Here is a 20,410-nt window from a genome sequence, read left to right as displayed (position 1 = left end):
TTGTGTGAAGGAAATTATGCACAGCTCTCCTTACTCCTGTGATTGTATGAGTGCTGTAACCATAAAGGGCGCAGTTAATAGCACAACGTTCTTAACTGGGAGGTATAAAAAAAGAAATATTAAAAAAAATATAAGATAACTATGACTGATCTTTCCAAAGACTATTTTTTCAATATATAATGTTAACACACATATATAAAAGGTTTTAAAGAGGTTAAAAAGGCAGGAGGAACGCACTACCTGTGGCAGCTCATAGAGGTCATGATGACATTGGCCCATGCATCCTTCAGGCTCTGAAGGTGAGAGCGGATCACTTCCTGCCCTTCTTCATTGCTGCTCTTCATTGTCTGTTCCCCTTTCCCAATGGCCATGTTCAACTTCACCTCGCCTTCACCCTTCATCAGCAGGATTTCCTTCAAGGAAAAGCAATACCTTCATTATGAGGCAACAGCAAACCGTTTCCAAAAGTACACCCTGTGCTCAATGAACTGAGGGGAAAAAAATGCTTTACCTCAGCAAAATGGCTTAAGAGATAAAACTGATGTGTCAGTCAGTGGTGCATGTTTCCACACGGACATGATGAGAGACACTTTCCACTAGGATTTTAAATTTCCTGTCGCACAATTTATTTAATTTTACTTAAATTTGCAGCAGAAGGTGGTTCTGTTACTGATGCGTGTCCTTTAATTTAAATGAACATGTAGTGTGTAATATGATTTGCATTATTTATTTCTAGCAGCTAGTTATTTTTCATACCATACTGAACTTGGAGAACAATGTACATTTGTATTTGACAAAACACTTAATTTAATAGCGTCCAGGTTTCCTGTATTTAGTCTCTTCTTACCTGTACTTGCAGGAGCCTCTTCTCCAGAGTGTCTTTACTCCCAGTGGAGGTGTTAACAGCTGCCAGCCTGTCCTGTACACCTCTAAGCCAGGTCCAGGTGTTCTGGAGGGTCTCTTCAAAGGCCAGGTGTTCCTGCAAAACTGCCTGGCAGCTGCGCAGCTGATCCTTTACTCCTTTCAGCAGGTTCTGGTAGTCCGTCTGCAGCTGGGTGGCGATGCGAACCTCCTTTCCATCCCCATGGCCAGACTCACTCAGGCCCTGAGACTCCTGGCACAGCCTCTCAAAGGAGTCTCTGTGCAGAAGACAATTAGGCGAGTAAAATAATCTCTCTCTCCTGCACTTTTGAATTCTAACTCTTCAGAGAAAGGAGGTGTGAAATTTGAGGCATCTATTTTCATAAGTCTTCTTACTTCTACACCAGGGAATCTTTGTCCTCTGAAATGTCACTATGGTGACAAAGGACACTCTGCATTAGAAGTTTCTGTCTTTAAGATTAGATGTTAAAATAATATCCTGTTTGTGAACACTCACAAAACCCTTCATAATTAATGTACACCCAAAACTACTGAAATCACTCTTAACGTAATTATAATCGAACACCTTCAACTGCCCCATCTGTACCCCTCTATTACTCTTAAAATGTTACAAGGATGCCCTTGAAAATAAATAAGTTTTAACTTATTTATACTGTACTTCCAACATAAATCCAAGACAAACCACTCCCTGAATAAATGCCGTTTTATTTCAGTAAAGTGAACGATAAAAGATGGAAAAGGGATTTCCTGTATGTTGTCTGAACACAAACCTCTCTTTGAGTAGCTTTTTGTTAAATTCTTCCACCTTCTCCAGCTCGGCCTTCTTCTCAGGAATGTTTTCCTTTAGCTCTCCCAGCATCTCGGAGCTGAGACTCTCCTCCATCTTCTCCAGCCACGAGCTCAGCTTCTTCAGCCGGTTCTCGAATCTAAACCAAGAAAGACCCACCAGTTCAATTCAAATCTGAATACACAATCAAACTTTTGTTGGTAATCTTTTTACAAAAAAGCCAAACAGCAGAAAATGAATGGTTTATAATGCTAATCTGATATGAAGGTTTAATCCACATCACATTTCCACACTAGTGATTCTAACAAGCACATCAGTTTCATACTGTACATGTATTTCAAAAGTGCTTTAGAATCAGTAAAATATATGAAAAATGTCTAAAATGAGCAAAATTTGCCACTACATTCTGTTCTTTGAGCTTTATGGTCTTGGGATTACTGAGCTATCCTGTTGGAACCATAGATTTGTCAGGTTAAATGAACAATAAATTGCAAAATAAGGTTTTACGGGGCAGTATAGCCCAAAAACATACTGGTAGGTAAACTAGATACTGGGAAAATTGGTCCTGGTGTGAGAGTGTGTGTGCCCTGCAACTGACTGGCATCCCATCCAGAGTGTTTTCCGCCTCTCACCCGTTGTTTGCTAAGATGCTGGATGCTGCACATTGGTGGTGGTGGAGGGGAGTCCCCATTACCTGTAAAGCGCTTTGAGTGGAGTGTCCAGAAAAGCGCTATATAAGTGTAAGCAATTATTATTATTAAGATAGGCTCCTGCTGCCCCAAGTCATGGAATTTGACGAAGAAGACATGGTTAAAAATTGGGTGGATGAAAAAAGTTTTACGTGTTGTAACAAAGGACCATGAAAGAAAGCCTGTGCACTTGAAGCTGTATCAGCCTCCCCCTTGCACTGGTGGTTCAGAGAGAGTGTGCATAGCCTGCCTCACCCTGCGAGCTGAGCTGCGCTCTCCTCAAGCGCCTGCTGGTTTTGCCTGCACTGCTCCACAAAACTGTCCCAGTCCTGCTGGCTGGAGGACAGCTGCTGCTGGACGTGTCCTGCGCTGGCTTTGGGCAAATGCAGCAGGAGCTTCTCCCCTTCCTCGCACACCAGGGTCAGCTTCGTCTCTCCTTCACCAACACGGCTCAGAGTGTCCTGCAGGACAGAGGAAAGACATCGGCAGTCATTTCTTTACAGGGGCCCTGGGACTGGAAAGGCACCAAGTGACAAGACGCAGACTGAATCACTGCTACCTCTGGCTACTTTAAATGAGGAAATACAAAAATCAGAAAGAGATCAAGCACAAGTAATACTATAACAATCAAAACACCAGTTTACATACAGTATCACAATCTTATCCTCTCAGCTTTTTAAACTACAATATGTATCTTTTACTTTTAAGTACATGTACATGTTAAGTACAGAAAGAATGGGCAATGCACTGCAATATAAATCATATGATTAAATGAAGTCAATCATTAACTTTATTCTACAAAGGGTTCTAATGGGGATTTTTGCTAGAGTAAAATAATCTCTGTGCTAATTTTCTATTCACTAGGCCTCCAAAGGATGTGATTAACATGGTGTTTTATTACAGCTGTGGTTTCTAGGCGTGTGCTCTTATGCATAACGAGGTAATAATAATATTGTAGGTTTTACCTTCAGTTTCTGCAGCTTATTGTCCATTACATTCCTGTCCCCAGCTCTGTCAGAGCAGTCTTTAACACCTGCCTTTAGACTGGAAAGCCAACCATGAAACTCCCGAACAAGATCTAGGCAGAAGCAAGAGAGATTCAGAAGGGATGTTTAGTGCCACAGATCTCAACAGCTTGTCCTACAGTATAAAGCCACGGATAACCAGTGGCTGGCTAGCAGACAGGCTGCAGTGCTTTACCCTGACAGCGCAAATAAATAAGCACTCAGCAACATCTGCTGAAGTGTAGAATTGTGCATAAGGCCAAGCAGCAGAGAATGGATAAAAAAATATGTAATTGTATACAGCAGCGCCAAGTTTCACTTCTGAAGCTCCTCTGAATCTTGCGGTTTTATTCCTGAACACTTATCTTAAGAGTTTAATACATTGAGGAATCACAGTTTTTTCTAGTGAGGTAATCATTCCTTTATAGAAATACAGGGATAGGGAGTGTACTTTATACTTTGTACTTTCTTTGTCTTTGAATTTTATAAATTAGTAAAAACTGGCAATTGGTTCAGTGAGAGCTACAGATGCCTCAATTCTCAAGAATCAGTGCTTAAGACCTGCAATACGATTTCATTCTAGCAAAACTGCTATAAGAAAATGAAAACAAAACAAAACCCAGTGTATAAAGCATACTGAACTGTACGCATTGGCTGGGGATTTGATTCTGTACTTAATTGCCATGAAGCCAGTCTAGCAGCAAAATTGTGACTGGGAAGCAACCAGATTTTGATAACTACAGAAAAGAGGAGGTAAGGATTCTGTAAGGAGTGACGCTCTTGGTGAAATAGACTCAAAATAAGCATTACTACCCTTAAAAAAGAGCACAAAATAACCGGAGTATCAGAAACGTCAAAATTTGAAAGGCAAACCAAATCTCCATGTGATTTTATATAGAATAGAGTAATGTAATGTAGGACTTGTAATGTTCATATATATTAATTTCGTATCGGTACATTTAATTCAACTTATTTTTCGATTAAAAGACATTGATTATTATGGAAGATTTGAAGATTCATTTTTAATTAGTGGTCCTCAGAGTCCTGTCAGCATACTGAACTCTCACCATTGAAGTGCTGCTGGAGTTTGTCCTGCAGGCTGGAGAGGGTCTTAGTGGAGAGCTGGTTTGCTGCCTCGTATTTCTTGATGAGCTCAGTTAGGGCACATCCCAGCCTCTCCAGTTCACTGGAGGGATACTTCCTGCACAAAGTGTTGAGATTCTCCCGAGTTGAGTCGATACTGCTTTGCTGGTTCTGAAGTTCTTTCTGGATATCCTGTGGGAAAGGTAAGATCCTTTAATGTGCCACAGTGGCCATCACTTTAATTTAATTGATACAACTCAATTCCTACTCATGTCACGATGAAAAGAATGAAAGAATGAGAAACGAGAAAAAGAAAATGGAATTTTTCCCACATCATACAACTGAATGTTTCTGACAGCTAAAAAGTAAGAAAGTCAAGAAAAATCCATTTGTTTCACCATGATAGATACTCATTGGATTATACTGTACCTTCATTTTTTTCTATCAGAACTGATGTGGGTTGACAGCTTTTATTGTTGGCATCCAATTGACTCTTCTACATAAAATGTAATGAGAACGTAAACAAACATTTTGTTTGCTTTCGTGATTATTATATTCAATTGTCAGATGTTGTACCTTGACTTTTCTAATGCCCTCGAGGTCAGAGCTGTGTGGAGTGGATGACAGAGACAGTTCCACTTTCCTCAGCCAGTCTGACATTTGCGAAATGAATTCCTCCAGCCTCTGCTTCTGTGAGCTGAAGTCTCTCAGTGTCCCCTTTGCTTGCTCAGATATCTCCTGGGCATGACCAATCTTTTTCCTTAGGTCAGCTTCAAGAACCTGAAAGAGATGACACAGTAGTACCCACTGCATCACATCTCTCTCACTAAAGTTCTAAAACCAACTGGAAGGAAGTTTAAGTCTTGTACATCCACATCTGTATAGTTCCAAAGGTTAAGATTCTAGGTGTGATAAATCTCAAACTGAACACAGCTCCTCACTCCTTGATGCATTTAGCAAACATGACAATTTGCTTGTCTCCCACAGAAACAGAAAATAAAATATTCTGAAACCAAAACAACATTAGCGATAAAACAAAACAGTAATGTGGAGATTATTTAGAATTTGTTTTTTTCTTCATGTTTTTAAAGTAACCCACCTGTGGTAGCTCCAGAATGTGGGACTAAAGTTTTAAATGCATGTCATTTCTAAGCAGCTGGACCATTTGTGAAACTAGCATTCTAGTGAATTCTGTTGTTTTCCTTAAAATGACATTCTATCCTTTATAAATTAACAAAAAAAGAATGGTTTGCTGGTTGCAGTTATTGTATAAAAGGCAATTTATGGATGTGAGCTTCAGAGGCTTTGAGAGTTAGGCTTTGAGGAGACTCTTGTTCTGATTTTTTCCCAGCTCTTTAGAGTTCTTTGCAATGAAAACTATGTAGAACTGTGCCATAACGTCTTGCATGCCAACAGGAATATATAGCACCAAACTGATTTTTGAAAAAATACAAGTGATCCCATAGAAAGATCATTCACTGTGGAATACCAAAAGGAATGGCTCATTGGAAAACTGGAATAAAGTCATTCTCATATTTCAAAAAATGATTTTAAATTTACTATTTATCATCATACCAAAGCTTTGACACTCCCAACCAATTGCAAATCATAAACATTACGTGGCAGCACAATTTCACAGGGTATGTTATTTATAATTTGGGGGGTGGGAGATTAGAATTGATTTTTAACCTTTATTCCACCTGTAGAAGAAGGTTGGATACTTGTTTCTTTAGTCTCCATCATTCTAAGATGTTTCAAAATTAAAGTATATTAAAACAGAAGACTCAAACAGTTTTATTAGGTCAAAGACATGTCAGACAGGAGTTACCTGTAGTTCTGTGGGAGGTTCTTCACTCTTGATGTGTTGCTTCAGCTCAGACACTTTTACAGTCAAGGTCTTCAGCTTCTGCTCCTTATTCTCAACCTCAGTCTGGAATAGCACATTCATTAAGATCAGAAATGTACAGAAATGTACAGTGTCTTTGCAAGGGCTTGAAACAACTAGGCAGTTACAGTTGTGATTCATTATTTTTATTAACCACAATTAGCAACTACTGTGGGCATTGGTACTGTAAGTGGAAAAAGAAAAAAAACTACCATTAAAAGCAAATGTCATAATGAGCGTTATCAATACAATTTTGGCAAGGTTTTTTCAAGCGGGAAGAAGCAGGATTGCCAGCTCTTCTATAACGGGAAAGCCAGTGAGCAGACTGGGATGAAACCGGCAGTCCTGACCTGAAACTCCATGAGCCGCTCCTCCAGTCTCTGGCTGCTGCTGAGGTTGCTCATGTGGTCGCTGAGCTCAGTGACAGAGCTGTTGGACCAGGATTCAATCTCTTCATTAATCCCAAGCACCTCCTCCCACAGAGCCACACTCAAACTGAGCCGTTCGATGTTTTCATCTATTCTCTCTGACACCTGTGGAAAGCAAAATGGTATATGAGATTTATGATGAGATTACTGTCAAGTGGTGTGGTACATGATCTTCTACAGAAGTAGTGATGACGGGAGCACTGTCCCTTATTCAGTTCACCTAAAAGTTAAAAAATACCAAATTGTACTTAATTGCAGGCCTATTCTTCCTTTTTTTAACAAAGCGGGCAGAAGAGACTCAAGACAACTTCACAGGAAGGCACATGAGCAAAGCAGTTACTTATCATCAGTCACCTGAGCAGTTCAATTGCTGGCTGCTGTTGAAGGTTATTATCTTGTATATTTACAGTAAATATATAATTATATACTGTATATACAGTACTGTGAGCGAAAAATGTACTAGTCTTAAGCAAGTGAGTTGCATATAATATGAGTTAATACATTTTTACAATCCCATCTGTTGGTTTCCAGCTGTTTTAGACTTGGTTTAAAACTCTAAAAAAGTAAAAGCTCATACTTATTTGATAATGGTACACTTGTGTTACAATGCCTAGTTAGTGTCAGATACTGTATTCAGCTTTAGGATTTAAATTACGACAGGTATAAAGATACAGGCCGTCTTTTTCTTGGGCAGGGGGAGTGAGGCTTGTTTCGTCATAATGCACTCACATCAAGCCACTGATCCACGATGGCTTCCATGTCCTTCCTCACAACTAGAGAGTCACAGTCTGGGATCTTCTTCAGCTCATTCAAGAGATGTTTTCCTTTCACGGTGAATTCATCGAGCTCCTCCTGGCTTCCAGTCATCTCCGCCTTTGCAGCTTCGTGCTGGTAAAATGAGAGATGGGTATATCCATTTGTCTGGAACTGTTTTGCAGGATAATTCACAAGACGGCAGAGAAAGTTTGCTCTTGATTTTTCATTTTGTATGGCAAACTGCTTTTATAATATTCTACAGTCCCTTACATAACCACGCAAGTAAATAAATCTGGAAGACAGATTTTCATTTGCAGAGATGACCTGAGAGGAAGGGAAAATCAATAAAAAAAATAAAATAACAGGGCATAACATGCGAGATGTGGCAGTGACAAGTGAAGATGTCAGGTGGAAAAGACTTGATCATACACTTGAAAACACCTTCAAAGGTGGACACTAGTATTTACTCAACTTAACCCTAGTTGGGATACCAGTCCATCTTCGAAGGCTGTTTATTGTAATTCAACAACAAAAACTTATGCAGACTTTTAACCTGATTTTCACTGTAATCGTCAATATATTTAAACTTGCCTTTTCTGATTGATGCTGTTTAAAAGTTTCCTATAGAACTTATTTTTAGGTACAGAAATGTAAAAAACAATAAATTCTTAAGTTGGTAACAGAGGTTTTGTTGTGAGTCCGTATAAAAGCAATGCATTTCCCCTCATTTTCAAGGTCTTCGTAACAGGAACAGGAAGGTGTCAGCTAACCTTCGACAGAACTCTCCTGATGTCCTCCTGGTCCTTCAGTGCAGATTTGATGTCGGACACATTTTCAGCTCTCTCCACTATCTTGTTGATGGAGGACTTCATGCTTTGGTATTCCCTCATGAGATCCACCAGCACGTTACACTGCTCCTGACTGCATTGCAGGTGATAAAAAATAAATCACAAAACACTCAAATGGTTGTACATTTTTCACTTGCCTTGTCTTTGAAGCACCAACTGCTTCAATGATGTCTATTTATAAAATACCTTTTATATAATATATAATATATCATTATACATATAAATATCTCATTATATGGTACTGTATTTTTTAAAAATGTCTTAATGAACTGGACAATAAATGCAGTCACGTAAAAAAACTGTCATATTGTAGTAAATTAACTCTGTTTTGGTCCATGAATAAAAACTAAAGAGCTTTCCATGCTGATGAATACAGAACTACAGACAACACTAAGGTCAGTCACTCAGTGCTAATATAAAATGATATAAAAGCAATTAAAAATGAAATCATAGGAAACGCATGTTGTACGAGAATGGGTCCTTAAATTCATAGATAAGGGTACTTCCCACAAATCCACAAGGGTTTGTATATAAGTCCTACTTATCAGCTTGGGTAGCTATGACGTCAATCTACTTTCTGACACTTTTCATCATCAAGAAAACCTTGGAAGGTGAGCCTTCATGTTCATGTTCAAACAAAAAGTAATCACTCAGGGCCAGGTCTGACTGTAGGATGACTGATTCAGCTGCTTCTTAAATTAAATGAAACTCAAATTCCTTAACCTTCAGATAAACTACTGACAAAATCTAATTTACATGCATCTATTTAGTGCTTTTTGTCCCAAAGGATCTCAAAGCAGTTTACACACACTGTAGGAGGGGATCCACTTCATCCATAACCAGTCAGCAGCTACATTATACCGCAGATTAGGTGAAGTGAAATATGACTTCTAGCTGATCTAAATGAGAAATGTAGTGAGTGTAGCGAGCCCAACCAGAGCAAGAACAGAGTGGGTATTTAAACCAAAAACATAGCATTTTACACCCATACTCACATCAGCAGTGTCATGGGCTTTCTAGTGACCAAGTAGTCAGAACTTCATTTTAACATCTCATATGAAATACTAAAAGGCACCCTCTATGGAAAATTGTGGTCTTTGGTTTTGGAAATTCTGGGCCAGAAAGAAGAACGCCACCTACTGGTCTACCAACACCACTTGAAGCTGCAGCTTTTATTATCAATTCAGAGAATGTATTTTTGCTTCCAGGACTGGATTTGGGTGAGGTCTCTTCTAGCAAAGTCTGGTTCTATACCTTTGAGTAAAACTGGAGAGATTATTTCTGATCTTAACACTATGAAAACAACGATGTAGGATTGTGAGCTGACATGTCCTGTTGCAAACTTACTTGTCACTAATGAGTCTCTTCGTATCTTCCCATGTTGCTTCTATCAGACTAATTTCCTTGAGTGCTTCAGTAGCTAGTCCAGAATCCTTCTGAGCCAGCTGTTTCGCTTTATCTTTCAACCACTGGCCCTCATGATGGTGGGAATTCAGCTCATCCTCCAATTCATTAAAAAACCTCAACCTGATAAAGAATAAAAGAAAAATGTAAACGTACTGTACTGCATCTAGAGAGAAGTACAAGATCAGTTAGGTTGATATGCTCATCTGTAACTATGAAATATGCATACATTGCCACTGCTTAAAAAACAAACATTGTCACAGGATGATTTTCATTTCAGACTACAATTTGTGCTTAATCTGCAGAAAGTAATTTTAAGCGTCAGGATACCAGTTTAGCTTTAGACAATACAGGTGTGATAAACAAAAGTTGTGTTTTTTTGCTTAAAAGTAGTTTTGATTTTCAAAAGGGACTAAATGGCAGGAAAGCAGTACAAACTTTTGCACTGCAGAAAAGTACTTTGAAATTATTATGGGTTTTTTTCTTGCATTTTATGCTCGTTTATTTCTGGTGATTGGAGGTTCAGACCTTTGCTGTAGAGCCAGGAGACTGGGCTCTTTCAGCCCCTGATGGTCAGCTTTTTCCTCAGTGTCCTCAATGCTCTTCAGCAGCTGCTCCTTGCGTTCGCTGAAGGCACTCCAGAGAGTTTCCAAGGCTTCAGCCTCACTCTGCTTCGTGCCCAGGAGGTTCTGCACCGACTCCAGTTCGGCAATGAGGACATCAGCCAGGGCTCTGCAGGAGGTCCGCTGCTCCGATGAGCCCTCACACAGGTGGTAATGAGCCTTGCTGAGGCCACCGTCCAAACTGACGGCCAGCTTTTCCAGCTTGTTGATATCGGGGACGATGTCCCTCAGCTCCTGCTGCAGTGAATCCGTCTTGCCTTTGTCCCAGTTGCTGGCATTCTCCACCGTCTGCTTCAGACTCTGTAGCATGTTGGCAGCTACTCTGTGGGTGTCCAGAAAAGCCTCCAGCTTCTCCAGGCACTCTTGTCTCCGCTCCAGGATCTGCTGGGCTTCTCTAAAGAGCTGGAAGCAATCTTCCTTCCTGCCCTGAAGTAGCTGGTGCTCCCCTGGGTCACAGGAGGCACACAGGTTATCTAGTTGTTGTTGAAGGTCCTCTTTCTCAAAGGCTTGTTTCTGAATTGCAGCTGACTTTTCCTGCGAGATACAGGGAAAATACTCTTGAAAAATACAGAAAGCAATAAAATACTGTATATAAAATAACATTTGTTTGCATTTTAGCAGCTAAGTAAAAGATTAAAGAAGGTAGATATTTTATATGTGAAGCACAAGGTAGTATACCTTATTTTCAGTCTTCGCAGGCATCAAATCTTTTGCATTCACATCCGAGGTTTCCTTGAGTCCACTGAGGAGCTGTTCAATCCAGTTAGAGAACTGGAGCAAGGCCTCATCATACTGCTCAATTTGAGTCATGTGTGAATGAAGAATCTGCATCCTGTGAAACCAAAAATTCTATTTCACATATCCTGCTCAATAGTGAAGTAAATACAAAACAGTTGCCTGACAATAAGTAACAGTGACATGCACAGGAAATTTTATTACCTTCACAAAATGTGGTAATGTATATTCAGCATCTTAAACAAGGACATGTTATGAGAGAAAATAGTCTGTAGGTTATAATGCAGCAATTTATAGAGCATATTAAAAACATTTCCTGGAAGGGAACAGATACCTGACACAATGGCAGAGTATACTTGGTAATTATACAGTAGCATATGCCAGCATTATAATTTTCTCGGCTCTGAACCTACTTGCGTATACTTCTAACTGCCAGGTTCTCATTTTTCTAATATTTCACAATGGTTATCGGTCACATCAGAGCCAAACTCAAAATAAATCATTATTTGTATATGATTTGGAAAATGGTCTATTTGCATATCGTGCAAGGTGTGGTATCACAGAAGCCTTTCAGCTGTGTCTTTTAAAATAATAGACAGTTTTCTTTACAAAGATATAAATTCTAAAACACAGTACGGTGCCGTTGTGAGGGGCATCTTCTGTAATTTGCATTTTTTTCCTGGAAATGCTAGATATGCCACTGTTTCCATTTTAGTGGTAAAACTAGAATCCACATTCTTGTCCACGTACCTGAGTGGTATGGCCTCCTTCTGACAGCACCAACTCTTCTCAAGCTGGTCCAGTTCCTCAGACATCTCTTTGACTCGGTTTTGTGCTGCAGAGGGGTGTAGAGACGAGGCCAGACTCCAAAGGCTCTTGTAGATTAATTCATGGGATGAAACCTCGGACTGTAACTCCTAAGAATTGTAGTAAATTTAATGTTAGTGAGCATATACAGTTAAATTAAAAATATTAAAGAATTTCCAACATGCCCATGAATGCACTGCAACAGATTATATTTAACAAAAGGTTAAAGTCTGTAAAGTCCCATTTTGAAGGGGACTCTGGACACAGATAATGTACTGTAGCCTGCTGTTATTTTAAATTAACATTCATTTATTAAAGGAACAGACCTTGTGTGACTAAATAGGTCTAAGATTATTAATTAAAATGCGTGAAAGAAGAATAAAGTTCAAAATTACCTGCAAAGCTTGTAGTTCAGATTGAAGTTTGGATTTTTCGGCTGACAAATACTGGGAATCAGTTTTAGAAATTGCTTCACATCGCTCTAACCAGGACTGAAAGCTAGATCTTTCTTTTTCATACCTGAAATAAAGTACATAAAATGGGCATTCTTTGACCAGGCTATGTTCAGCGCTAGCTCTCTGATTATTGTGATACTGTCTATTATGATCCAATGCTGTTTCTCGCACTGATAAATATATTATAAGAAATATCACTTAGAATATTGCTAGAATATCATCTGTACACATGCATCTCGAAAAAAGATGCACATTAATCACTAGGATCACAGTGTTCCTGCATGATTTATTGTACCATTGCAGGGATCTAATTTTAAAGGTTATAGCACCAAATGAATAAATAATAGTAAAGTCAAGTGAAAAAAGCATGAAGACATCTTTTATGTACAGAAAAAATATTGGCTCTTCCATGCAGTCTCTTTTTACAAATCCATATGTATGCATTTGAGTTAGAAGCTCATAGTAATCCTTACAATCATTCAGAATTGTTCAAAACACTTGCATCATAGTACTAACAGGTGTGTACATCATGTTGAATATACAGTATATACAGTATGTGAACCCGAAGAAGGCTCTATAGCCAAAACGTTGTTTCTTTTTCTTCTCTTTTCAACATGGAATAAACCTTTACTTGTTCCCATATAGTATATATTGCAGATAACCTCCTAATTGTAGTAAACACCTGGTCTCTTCAGCAGCCATCACTTCAATAAATAATTGCTGAATAAGAAAAAAAGCATGTGTTGAAACGCCACTCCCTTACTTTTGCCACAGAGACAAGAGGGTTTCCAACTGGGTCTGCTTGTCTTTGGCTTGCTGAAGCCCCTCTTCATACTGCTGCTGCAGGGCTTCCACCTCCTGCTCTGCCTGCTCTCGGTCACTGAGCCTGCGGGCCCCAGCCAACAGTGATGCCACAATGCCCTTGAGCTGCTCCAAAGCCTGGATCACGTCCTGTGGAGAACACCCCCAGGGGCATTACATTCTACACCCCCCAAACACTAGACCACACTGGACATAATATGGACAGGTACAGTGAAGGACAACTGTCAAGGCTCTTACTTTGTGCTTCTTTTGTAAGGATTTATGTTAGAAGTCAGACGATTTTTCACATGAAGAGAGAATCATAAATCACACTGTATAAGCATGATAATGGAAAATATTGGAATCGAAGCTTTCCTGGGCCGCAAATAAATTCAGCCTTGAAAAACAATATAGGTATCAAAAATGAACATACTGCAATAAAATGTGCTAAAATATATTACCATGTGTTCCTGGAGCACTTTGTACGTCTCTGTTGATGATGAACAAGATGTGATTGGGCTATCCAGTTTGGTTTTGTGGTCTTTCAAGGTTTGTTGGACCTTAAGGGGATTAATGAAAAAAAAAACAGGAAAAGCATAAGCACAAAGTGATCTGGTGAAATGACAAACTGGCATAAAATAAACCTTATTGTAACCTTAAAATTAAAACTTATGATGTTTAAAAAAATCTCAATTTAAAATACTCTCTTCACCTTATAAACAGAAAATAAAATTCTATCAAAGGGGCTAAGGTATGACAGTGGCTAGCATTCTTGCCTAGCAGGGCTGGGGCCTTGGGTTCAATTCCTGGGGTGCTACTGTATCTGTGTGGAGATTGCATGTTCTCTCCATGTGGGTGTGGGTGGAGTCTGTGCAAGTTTGCATCCATGTGTGTCCCCCGCTATGGACTGGCATTCTGTCCAGTGTGTATCCGCCTTGCACCCAGAGCTTCCTGGGATAGGCACCATGACCTTGAATCCGATAAGCTGCTAATAAAAGTGATGTGATGATGTGAGAAAATACTATTTGTAAAAAGAACAAAGTTCTTTTCCGCCCCCACTCGTGCTAACCTTTCACTTTTACTATATTCTTTTCAGCTGTGTTTTCAGGTTTCATTAGCAGACGCCATGCACTCTGATATGCAATGTCAGTCCCAGGCAACATTGTCCTTGAGTTGCCCTTTGACATGTGTATCTCAGCAGGCCCCTCTGTCAGTGGGTACGGTACCTGTGAGAGGCTGTGGTGAAACCTCTGCTGCTGGGAAACACTCTCCTGCAGCATGGCCTCCAGGGTCTCTGTGTGCTCTTTCAGCTCCTCCCAATATCTGCCGATCTGAGCCAGCCTGGCCTTGATTCGGGCAGCTTCGCCTTGAGACACAAACTGGCTCAGAGCTTGAGACTCAGTCTCCAGCGTGGGCAGGACAGCGGCCCTCTCCTCCAGTTCCTGTCTCACAGCCTGAATGATTGCAGGAGACTCAATTATTCACTACTGACTAGTAAGTCTGATAAAATCACTGACAGAAAGGACTGAAACACGATTATGTGCTTGGTAATTGGTCATCAAACATCGTTATCCGTGTTCATCGTGCTCTGTGCTTACCTTGACTTTGCTGATCTGCTGTTCAAGCAGGAGGGAGGAGGAATTGATGGCATCGAGCTCTTTCTCTTTTTCACTGATCCACACTGAAAAGGCCTCAAAATCATTGCCAAATTGCTCCCATTTCATTTTCATTGTTTCCAGTTGTGAAACACTGTAAAAAAATTGCGGGAGTTTAATAAAGAAGAAACCCACAAAAGCATGAGCAATTTTAAGAAAAAATGTGCTGCTTCTAATAAATGAAAAATACTGTGAGCAATGTTATTAAGGGTAACCAATTTCTATCAATATTATTCATATTTTATTAATTATTAACATGAGGTTAAGCGTATTGGAAAATGTAGTAGCCATAGTATACTGTAAATACATTAAACGATTTAAATAAAAAATAAGGCCAACCCAAGTTATGAGAGGTAAGTTTTATTCTTGGTAGAAATACAGTATGTCTACTTTTGCACTGGGTTACTATCAAGGCCCTGTTGGTTAGATTCTAGTCTTTTAGCATGTCACAGTCAATAGCACAGAATAGCGGAGATGTGTCCCTCACTGAGAGCACCTCAAACCTGCAAGCACCCGGAAGGTTGCAGAGTTCGCTGTGCCACTAAGAGCCAAGAGAGTTGTGGCTGACTGGTCTCACCCCCCACTCCCCAGTTGTGGCTCTGCCACCTGGGGAACCCCACTGTCAGCTAGCAACGTGACTTGCGTGCAAACCCGTAATCACTGAGCTCCAACTCTTGATAAATGTATTTAAAAAAAACAAAATATGTATTTTTCTCTAAGAAAGGGAGGAGTGGATTTCACAAATACAGGGCTCTTTAAATGAATTACCCTTTCTTGAGGCCACTCTCCACTTTGCTGACTTGCTCACAGATGGCCCTGGCTTTCTCCTGGAGACGGATCTGATTTTTGGGCCCCAGCTGTATTTCACTAGATCCCTTCAGCAGGGTCTCCACTTTTGCTGCCTGTACCTCACTCTGTCTGGACAGCTCCTGTTTGCGCACAGAGACAAGGGCTTCAGTATTCAGCCACACCTCTACCAATACATTCACAGCCATACATCCAAGAATTATAGTATACTGTACAACACACAGCAATAACAGATTGACCACATTTCACATTAGCAATTTATTATAGTAGTTCCTAATAAAGATTTTCATCTTGTAAAATATGCAGGTGGCCAGCAACCATATTACCCTGCAGCTCTCAACTGGCTACCCACTGAAGCTAAGCAGGGTTGAGCTGGTCAGTACTTGGATGGTAGACCTCCTGGGAAACCCTGTGGGTGCTGCTGGAAGTGGTGTTAGTGGGACAAGTGGGAGGTACCCACCCTGCGGTCTGTGGGGGTCCTAATACTCTGGTATAGTGGCGAGGACACACTACTGTAGTGGGTGCCATCTTTCAGATGAGACGTTAAACCGAGGTCCTGACTCTAAGTGGTCATTAAAGATCCCCGGGCATTCCTCAATAAGAGTAGGGAGTTATCCCAGTGTCCGGGTCAAATCTCCCCCTTCGAGCTTTACTGTGGCCTCCAAATTGTTCCCATGTATGATTGGCTTGCCCTTGCCCTGCGATGAACTGGTGTCCCATCCAGGGTGTACCCTGCCTTGAGCTCGTTGCTTGCCGGGTAGGCTCCGGCTTCCCGTGACACCATATGGTATAAAGCGGTTTGGCAAATGACATGACATGACAATATAAAGGTTTGCCTTTCTGCAAGATAGTATTCAACCAACTATGCTAGAGCATTATTTGATAAAAGCTTTTTTGGTACCACCCTAGTTCATCCTTCTTACAGTAAATAGTGCTGAACCTATGGGAAGATTTGAAACTTACAAGAAATATCTTGCAATTACGTGAAATTGCTACAGATCTGTGTTTTCCCTTGATGATTTTACAGCATTCACAGATTTTCTGTGCCAGAGACTAAATGAAAATTCACTTAAAATTATTTCCGAGAACCTAACTGACAAAATAGTGATTTGACAAGAAGTATAAAATACAGTATACAGTATAAGAGAGTGTGACGAAACACCATGGTGATCTAGGTCTCGGTACGGTCACCAGGATGCTTTTCAGGCTCCCGCTTCTCACCCTGGTCTGTTCCAGCTCGGATGACAGGCTCTCCAGGCTGCTGAAGGTGAGGCCTGGCTCCAGGGCGCAGCTGGCCCTGCTCACAAACTCCTCCACCGCCTCACACTCCCCCTCAAACCGCTGCCACTCACACAGAGTTGCCTTGGTGTCAGAGAACAAAACAATCCCAAACAAACACACACAAGAAAAGAAAATGGTTAACCCAGTGGAATATATTCGAGGAAAAATATATTAATTTCCAAATATACTATTGCCATCTTTCCAACTTTCCCTAAAGTTACTTTTAGAACTTTCAAACTTTTGAAAACCTTTCCCCTATTCCATAATTTCCTGCTTTAGCAACATTTTTTATTCTTTCGATTCTTCAACCTGAAACTCCAGGCTTAAATTTGAGGCACTTTTCTGAAGTCTGTCAATACGATAAGAAAACCAATCTATGATACACTTTCAAGATACAAAGGAGGTTACTCCGCCATCACTTGGTCTTTATCACTGGATTCTTGGATGCTTTTATAGTAAAAGAGGGCTGATAGGCCTGGAAAGTGCCCATTAGGGTATTACATGACCAACTGAAAAGGGACACTGGTCACCTGCAGGCTCTGTTCCTGTGTCTCCATGGTGTGCTCCATTTTCTTCAGGGTGCTCTCCAGCTCCTGCAAGTCTGGCCGCAGGGAGCTGGCAAGACCTTCCTCAGTCTGCAGCTGCTGTCCCCGGGCAATCTGCTGTTGCACATCCTTCTTTTTTGCCCGCAACCTCTTTAGCTGTTGCTGCAGGTGCAAGAACATTCCATGAGCTGGTACAGTGTACAGACAGTGGCAATAAATGACATGCTGTCATTCAAAAAGGGAGCAACTGTACTACTGTTGATCCCGGCAGCCACACTGTATTGCAGGTTGAAGTTCCTACTAGTTCCTACTGTGATGACTTTACAGTACAAGGTTTTAGTCCACCAGGGGGCAATAGATTCACCAACATTGGCAGTGTGAGATCATCTGAAACAGCATCACAAACCTGGTGAAGGAGAAGCAGCTGCTGTGCCTCCCTCACATTGTCTGAGTCCAGAATTTTGTGAGCTTCAGCCTGGGCCTCTTTCTGCCCTTGAAAAAGCTCCTCCAGAGCGTTCTTAACCTCCTGTTTGAACTGGACACAGTCTCCCACTGCAGACACCACCTTCTCAGACTGCAAGGAGCACAGGACAGGAGACGGTAGTCACCACACACAGAACGCTGCCAAAATCCTTGTCATGGCCACAAAAAATTAAAGTAGATTAAACTCAGGATCATATAGTATAAAGCAGCATTGAAGATTTCATGGTTGGACATTTAGGCGGCACGGCAGTGCAGTGTTCAGCATTGCTGCCTCTCAGAGCCAGGGCCCTGGGTTCAATTCTAGACCTGGGGTACTATCTGTGTGGAGTCTGTATGTTCTCCCCATGCTCATATGGGTTTCCTCCGGGAGCTCCAGTGCTCTCCCACAGTCCAAAGACATACTGGCAGGTTAATTGACTTCTGAGAAAAATTGGCCCTGGTTAGAGTGTGTGCCTGTTTGAGTCTGCATGTGCCCAGTGATGGACTGACATCCCTCCAGTGATGGACTCCAGTCCCCTTCCAACTCTAAACTGGATGATGTAGTCAGAAAATGTATGGATAGCATAAAGCATAAACACGCTAACTCCTACTCAGGAAGTAATTGGTCTGAAAGGGACATTCCAAGGTCAAGTATAATTAAAAATCAAAGAAACTATTTTTCTTGATTTAAATGGTTCTCATTACATGCAAGTAACTGATACAGGACTCAATCCCTAAACTGGGGTCTGAGCAAGCGATAATATTGGTAAAGGACAAATAAAAGCAAAAATAGCAAAGAATTATAAAAAAGATCCAAACTTTTTGTGCAATATAAATACAAGTATAAGCACATTTTGGAGTGTCTATTTAGCAATGTATGAGTCAAAACATTTTTAAAGGGCCTTTTTTTTGTTTGTTTTTTGTTTAAGAGCGATATAAAAACATAACATGAAATTATACTGCGGAAAACGCGAGTGAAAAAGGAAGAGCTGTTTTATTTACTCACTTCGGCGAGTGACGTGAGGAGAGCCCTGAAGTCATTGGAAAGCTTAGTCAGCGCTCCGGACTGCCTCTTCGCCTCACTCTCCATACAGACCTCAATCAGCGTGTCGAGCCGTGACTTCAGCCAGCTCAGATTGCTCTCCTGTTCCTCGGCATCGTGCCGCAGCTCCTATACAGCAGACATATTCGTTGGGATCACTCTATTTGAGCTAAGATTGGACACGTTTCTTAGTGATTCACTGCCCTCTTCTAATATGAATCATATAATTCAAGCAAATGTCTTGAAAGTTCAGTTTCAAAGCCTCCTGTACCTAAAAGGATGCACTTGCAGGTAACATGTTCACAGAGACATATTACCTAGACTTTTGTTGTGAATTTGTATGATTTCACTTGCCCTTAAAAATAGTACAAAAAACGAATGAAAATTTTATGGTACTGGTGAATGCAAAACACATGGTAATGCTGCCTAAGAACGTCCGTACAAATCAGACAAAATTATATTGTTTATTTATATTCTTAATACTAGTTAAGTACCACCAATCCTTTTTTTATGAATGTTGCTTTTATGAAAATTTGATACTGTGAAGCATGTGGATTGTTACCCACATTTCGAATAACAAAAGCCAACTTCGAAACTATGAAGAAGCATTTCGAAACCTCTGCCAAATGAGTGAAGGTGTCATACTACTCATTTCATATTGAGTGTTCACATCACATTCCACTAACTAGTATGGGTGAGAGCCAGCACTGAGCCGACGGAGTGATACAAGAGGCGTGCGAGTTCACCACATCTTGCTACGTGCATTGCACGCTATTGTGTGCGCTCTAACATTTCAAAAGAATATTTGTGGCTTAGACATCCTCAAGGACCCTGAAAGTGTTAAGAAATTTGTGTGCATAGCTACACAAAAAGCAAATGAATTGGTTACAGTAAAGTATTGTACTTATGTCATGATTAATGATGTCTAACTAGGTAAGCAGGATTTTTCATTACAAAAAAGACAAACTGCAGTATGAATGTAAGTTATTATTGTTTCTTTTGTATTTTTTAGTGGAAAAACTAAAAGTAGGGATGACATTTTGGAGCCCAGAACAGACTATAAGTTTCCCTCATAAGAAGTAATGGAAACAGGTTTTTCTTTTAATTAATTTTCTCTATACTAAAGGGGTGCTGGGAGTAAAAAAAAAAGGTATGGGTGTATTAAAATAATACAAAGAAAAGGATTATTCTTTTTCAGTGTTAACAGGGAATATCAGTTTCCAGGACCTATATTACCCGAGACAACATACAGTAACACTCAATAAAGTCCATCAGCCTGGCAAAAGAATTTTACCTCTATTGTCATTTTCACTTGCCCATACTTGCTTGGGTCACTGGCTCTATTACGCAGCAACCTCAGTTGACTTTCCTTTGCTGAAAGCCAGGCTGAGAGCTCTGAGAATCTGAAAGGAAAAGAACACCAGAACAAAA

The 20,410-nt window shown here is 40.5% G+C and overlaps 1 protein-coding gene across 1 annotated transcript in view; it reads right to left on the bottom strand.

Annotated features, from left to right (window-relative positions):
- LOC148839567 (nesprin-1-like) overlaps nucleotides 1–20,410 on the bottom strand; it is a 219,048-nt gene that overhangs the window by 122,782 nt on the left and 75,856 nt on the right. Inside the window, exons 25-50 of the mRNA XM_088908442.1 lie at nucleotides 20,274–20,382; nucleotides 18,944–19,108; nucleotides 17,882–18,049; nucleotides 17,461–17,637; nucleotides 16,871–17,011; nucleotides 15,611–15,771; nucleotides 14,786–14,936; nucleotides 14,414–14,641; nucleotides 13,649–13,747; nucleotides 13,150–13,337; nucleotides 12,327–12,450; nucleotides 11,875–12,041; nucleotides 11,068–11,221; nucleotides 10,295–10,923; nucleotides 9,710–9,889; nucleotides 8,285–8,435; nucleotides 7,488–7,646; nucleotides 6,681–6,863; nucleotides 6,274–6,375; nucleotides 5,022–5,225; nucleotides 4,430–4,637; nucleotides 3,324–3,436; nucleotides 2,614–2,819; nucleotides 1,653–1,808; nucleotides 848–1,139; nucleotides 241–413 (exon numbers count right to left, since the gene is read on the bottom strand). Of these exons, the coding sequence (XP_088764568.1) occupies nucleotides 241–413; nucleotides 848–1,139; nucleotides 1,653–1,808; nucleotides 2,614–2,819; nucleotides 3,324–3,436; nucleotides 4,430–4,637; nucleotides 5,022–5,225; nucleotides 6,274–6,375; nucleotides 6,681–6,863; nucleotides 7,488–7,646; nucleotides 8,285–8,435; nucleotides 9,710–9,889; nucleotides 10,295–10,923; nucleotides 11,068–11,221; nucleotides 11,875–12,041; nucleotides 12,327–12,450; nucleotides 13,150–13,337; nucleotides 13,649–13,747; nucleotides 14,414–14,641; nucleotides 14,786–14,936; nucleotides 15,611–15,771; nucleotides 16,871–17,011; nucleotides 17,461–17,637; nucleotides 17,882–18,049; nucleotides 18,944–19,108; nucleotides 20,274–20,382 (4,788 nt within the window). The remainder of the gene's footprint in view (nucleotides 1–240; nucleotides 414–847; nucleotides 1,140–1,652; nucleotides 1,809–2,613; nucleotides 2,820–3,323; nucleotides 3,437–4,429; nucleotides 4,638–5,021; nucleotides 5,226–6,273; nucleotides 6,376–6,680; nucleotides 6,864–7,487; nucleotides 7,647–8,284; nucleotides 8,436–9,709; nucleotides 9,890–10,294; nucleotides 10,924–11,067; nucleotides 11,222–11,874; nucleotides 12,042–12,326; nucleotides 12,451–13,149; nucleotides 13,338–13,648; nucleotides 13,748–14,413; nucleotides 14,642–14,785; nucleotides 14,937–15,610; nucleotides 15,772–16,870; nucleotides 17,012–17,460; nucleotides 17,638–17,881; nucleotides 18,050–18,943; nucleotides 19,109–20,273; nucleotides 20,383–20,410) is intronic.

This window comes from Atractosteus spatula, chromosome 2 (genome assembly GCF_055471065.1).
Source record: "Atractosteus spatula isolate fAtrSpa1 chromosome 2, fAtrSpa1.hap1, whole genome shotgun sequence".
Taxonomy (NCBI): domain Eukaryota; kingdom Metazoa; phylum Chordata; class Actinopteri; order Semionotiformes; family Lepisosteidae; genus Atractosteus; species Atractosteus spatula.
The sequence above is the reverse complement of the archived record's forward strand: the minus strand, read 5'-3'. Positions and strand labels throughout refer to the sequence as shown.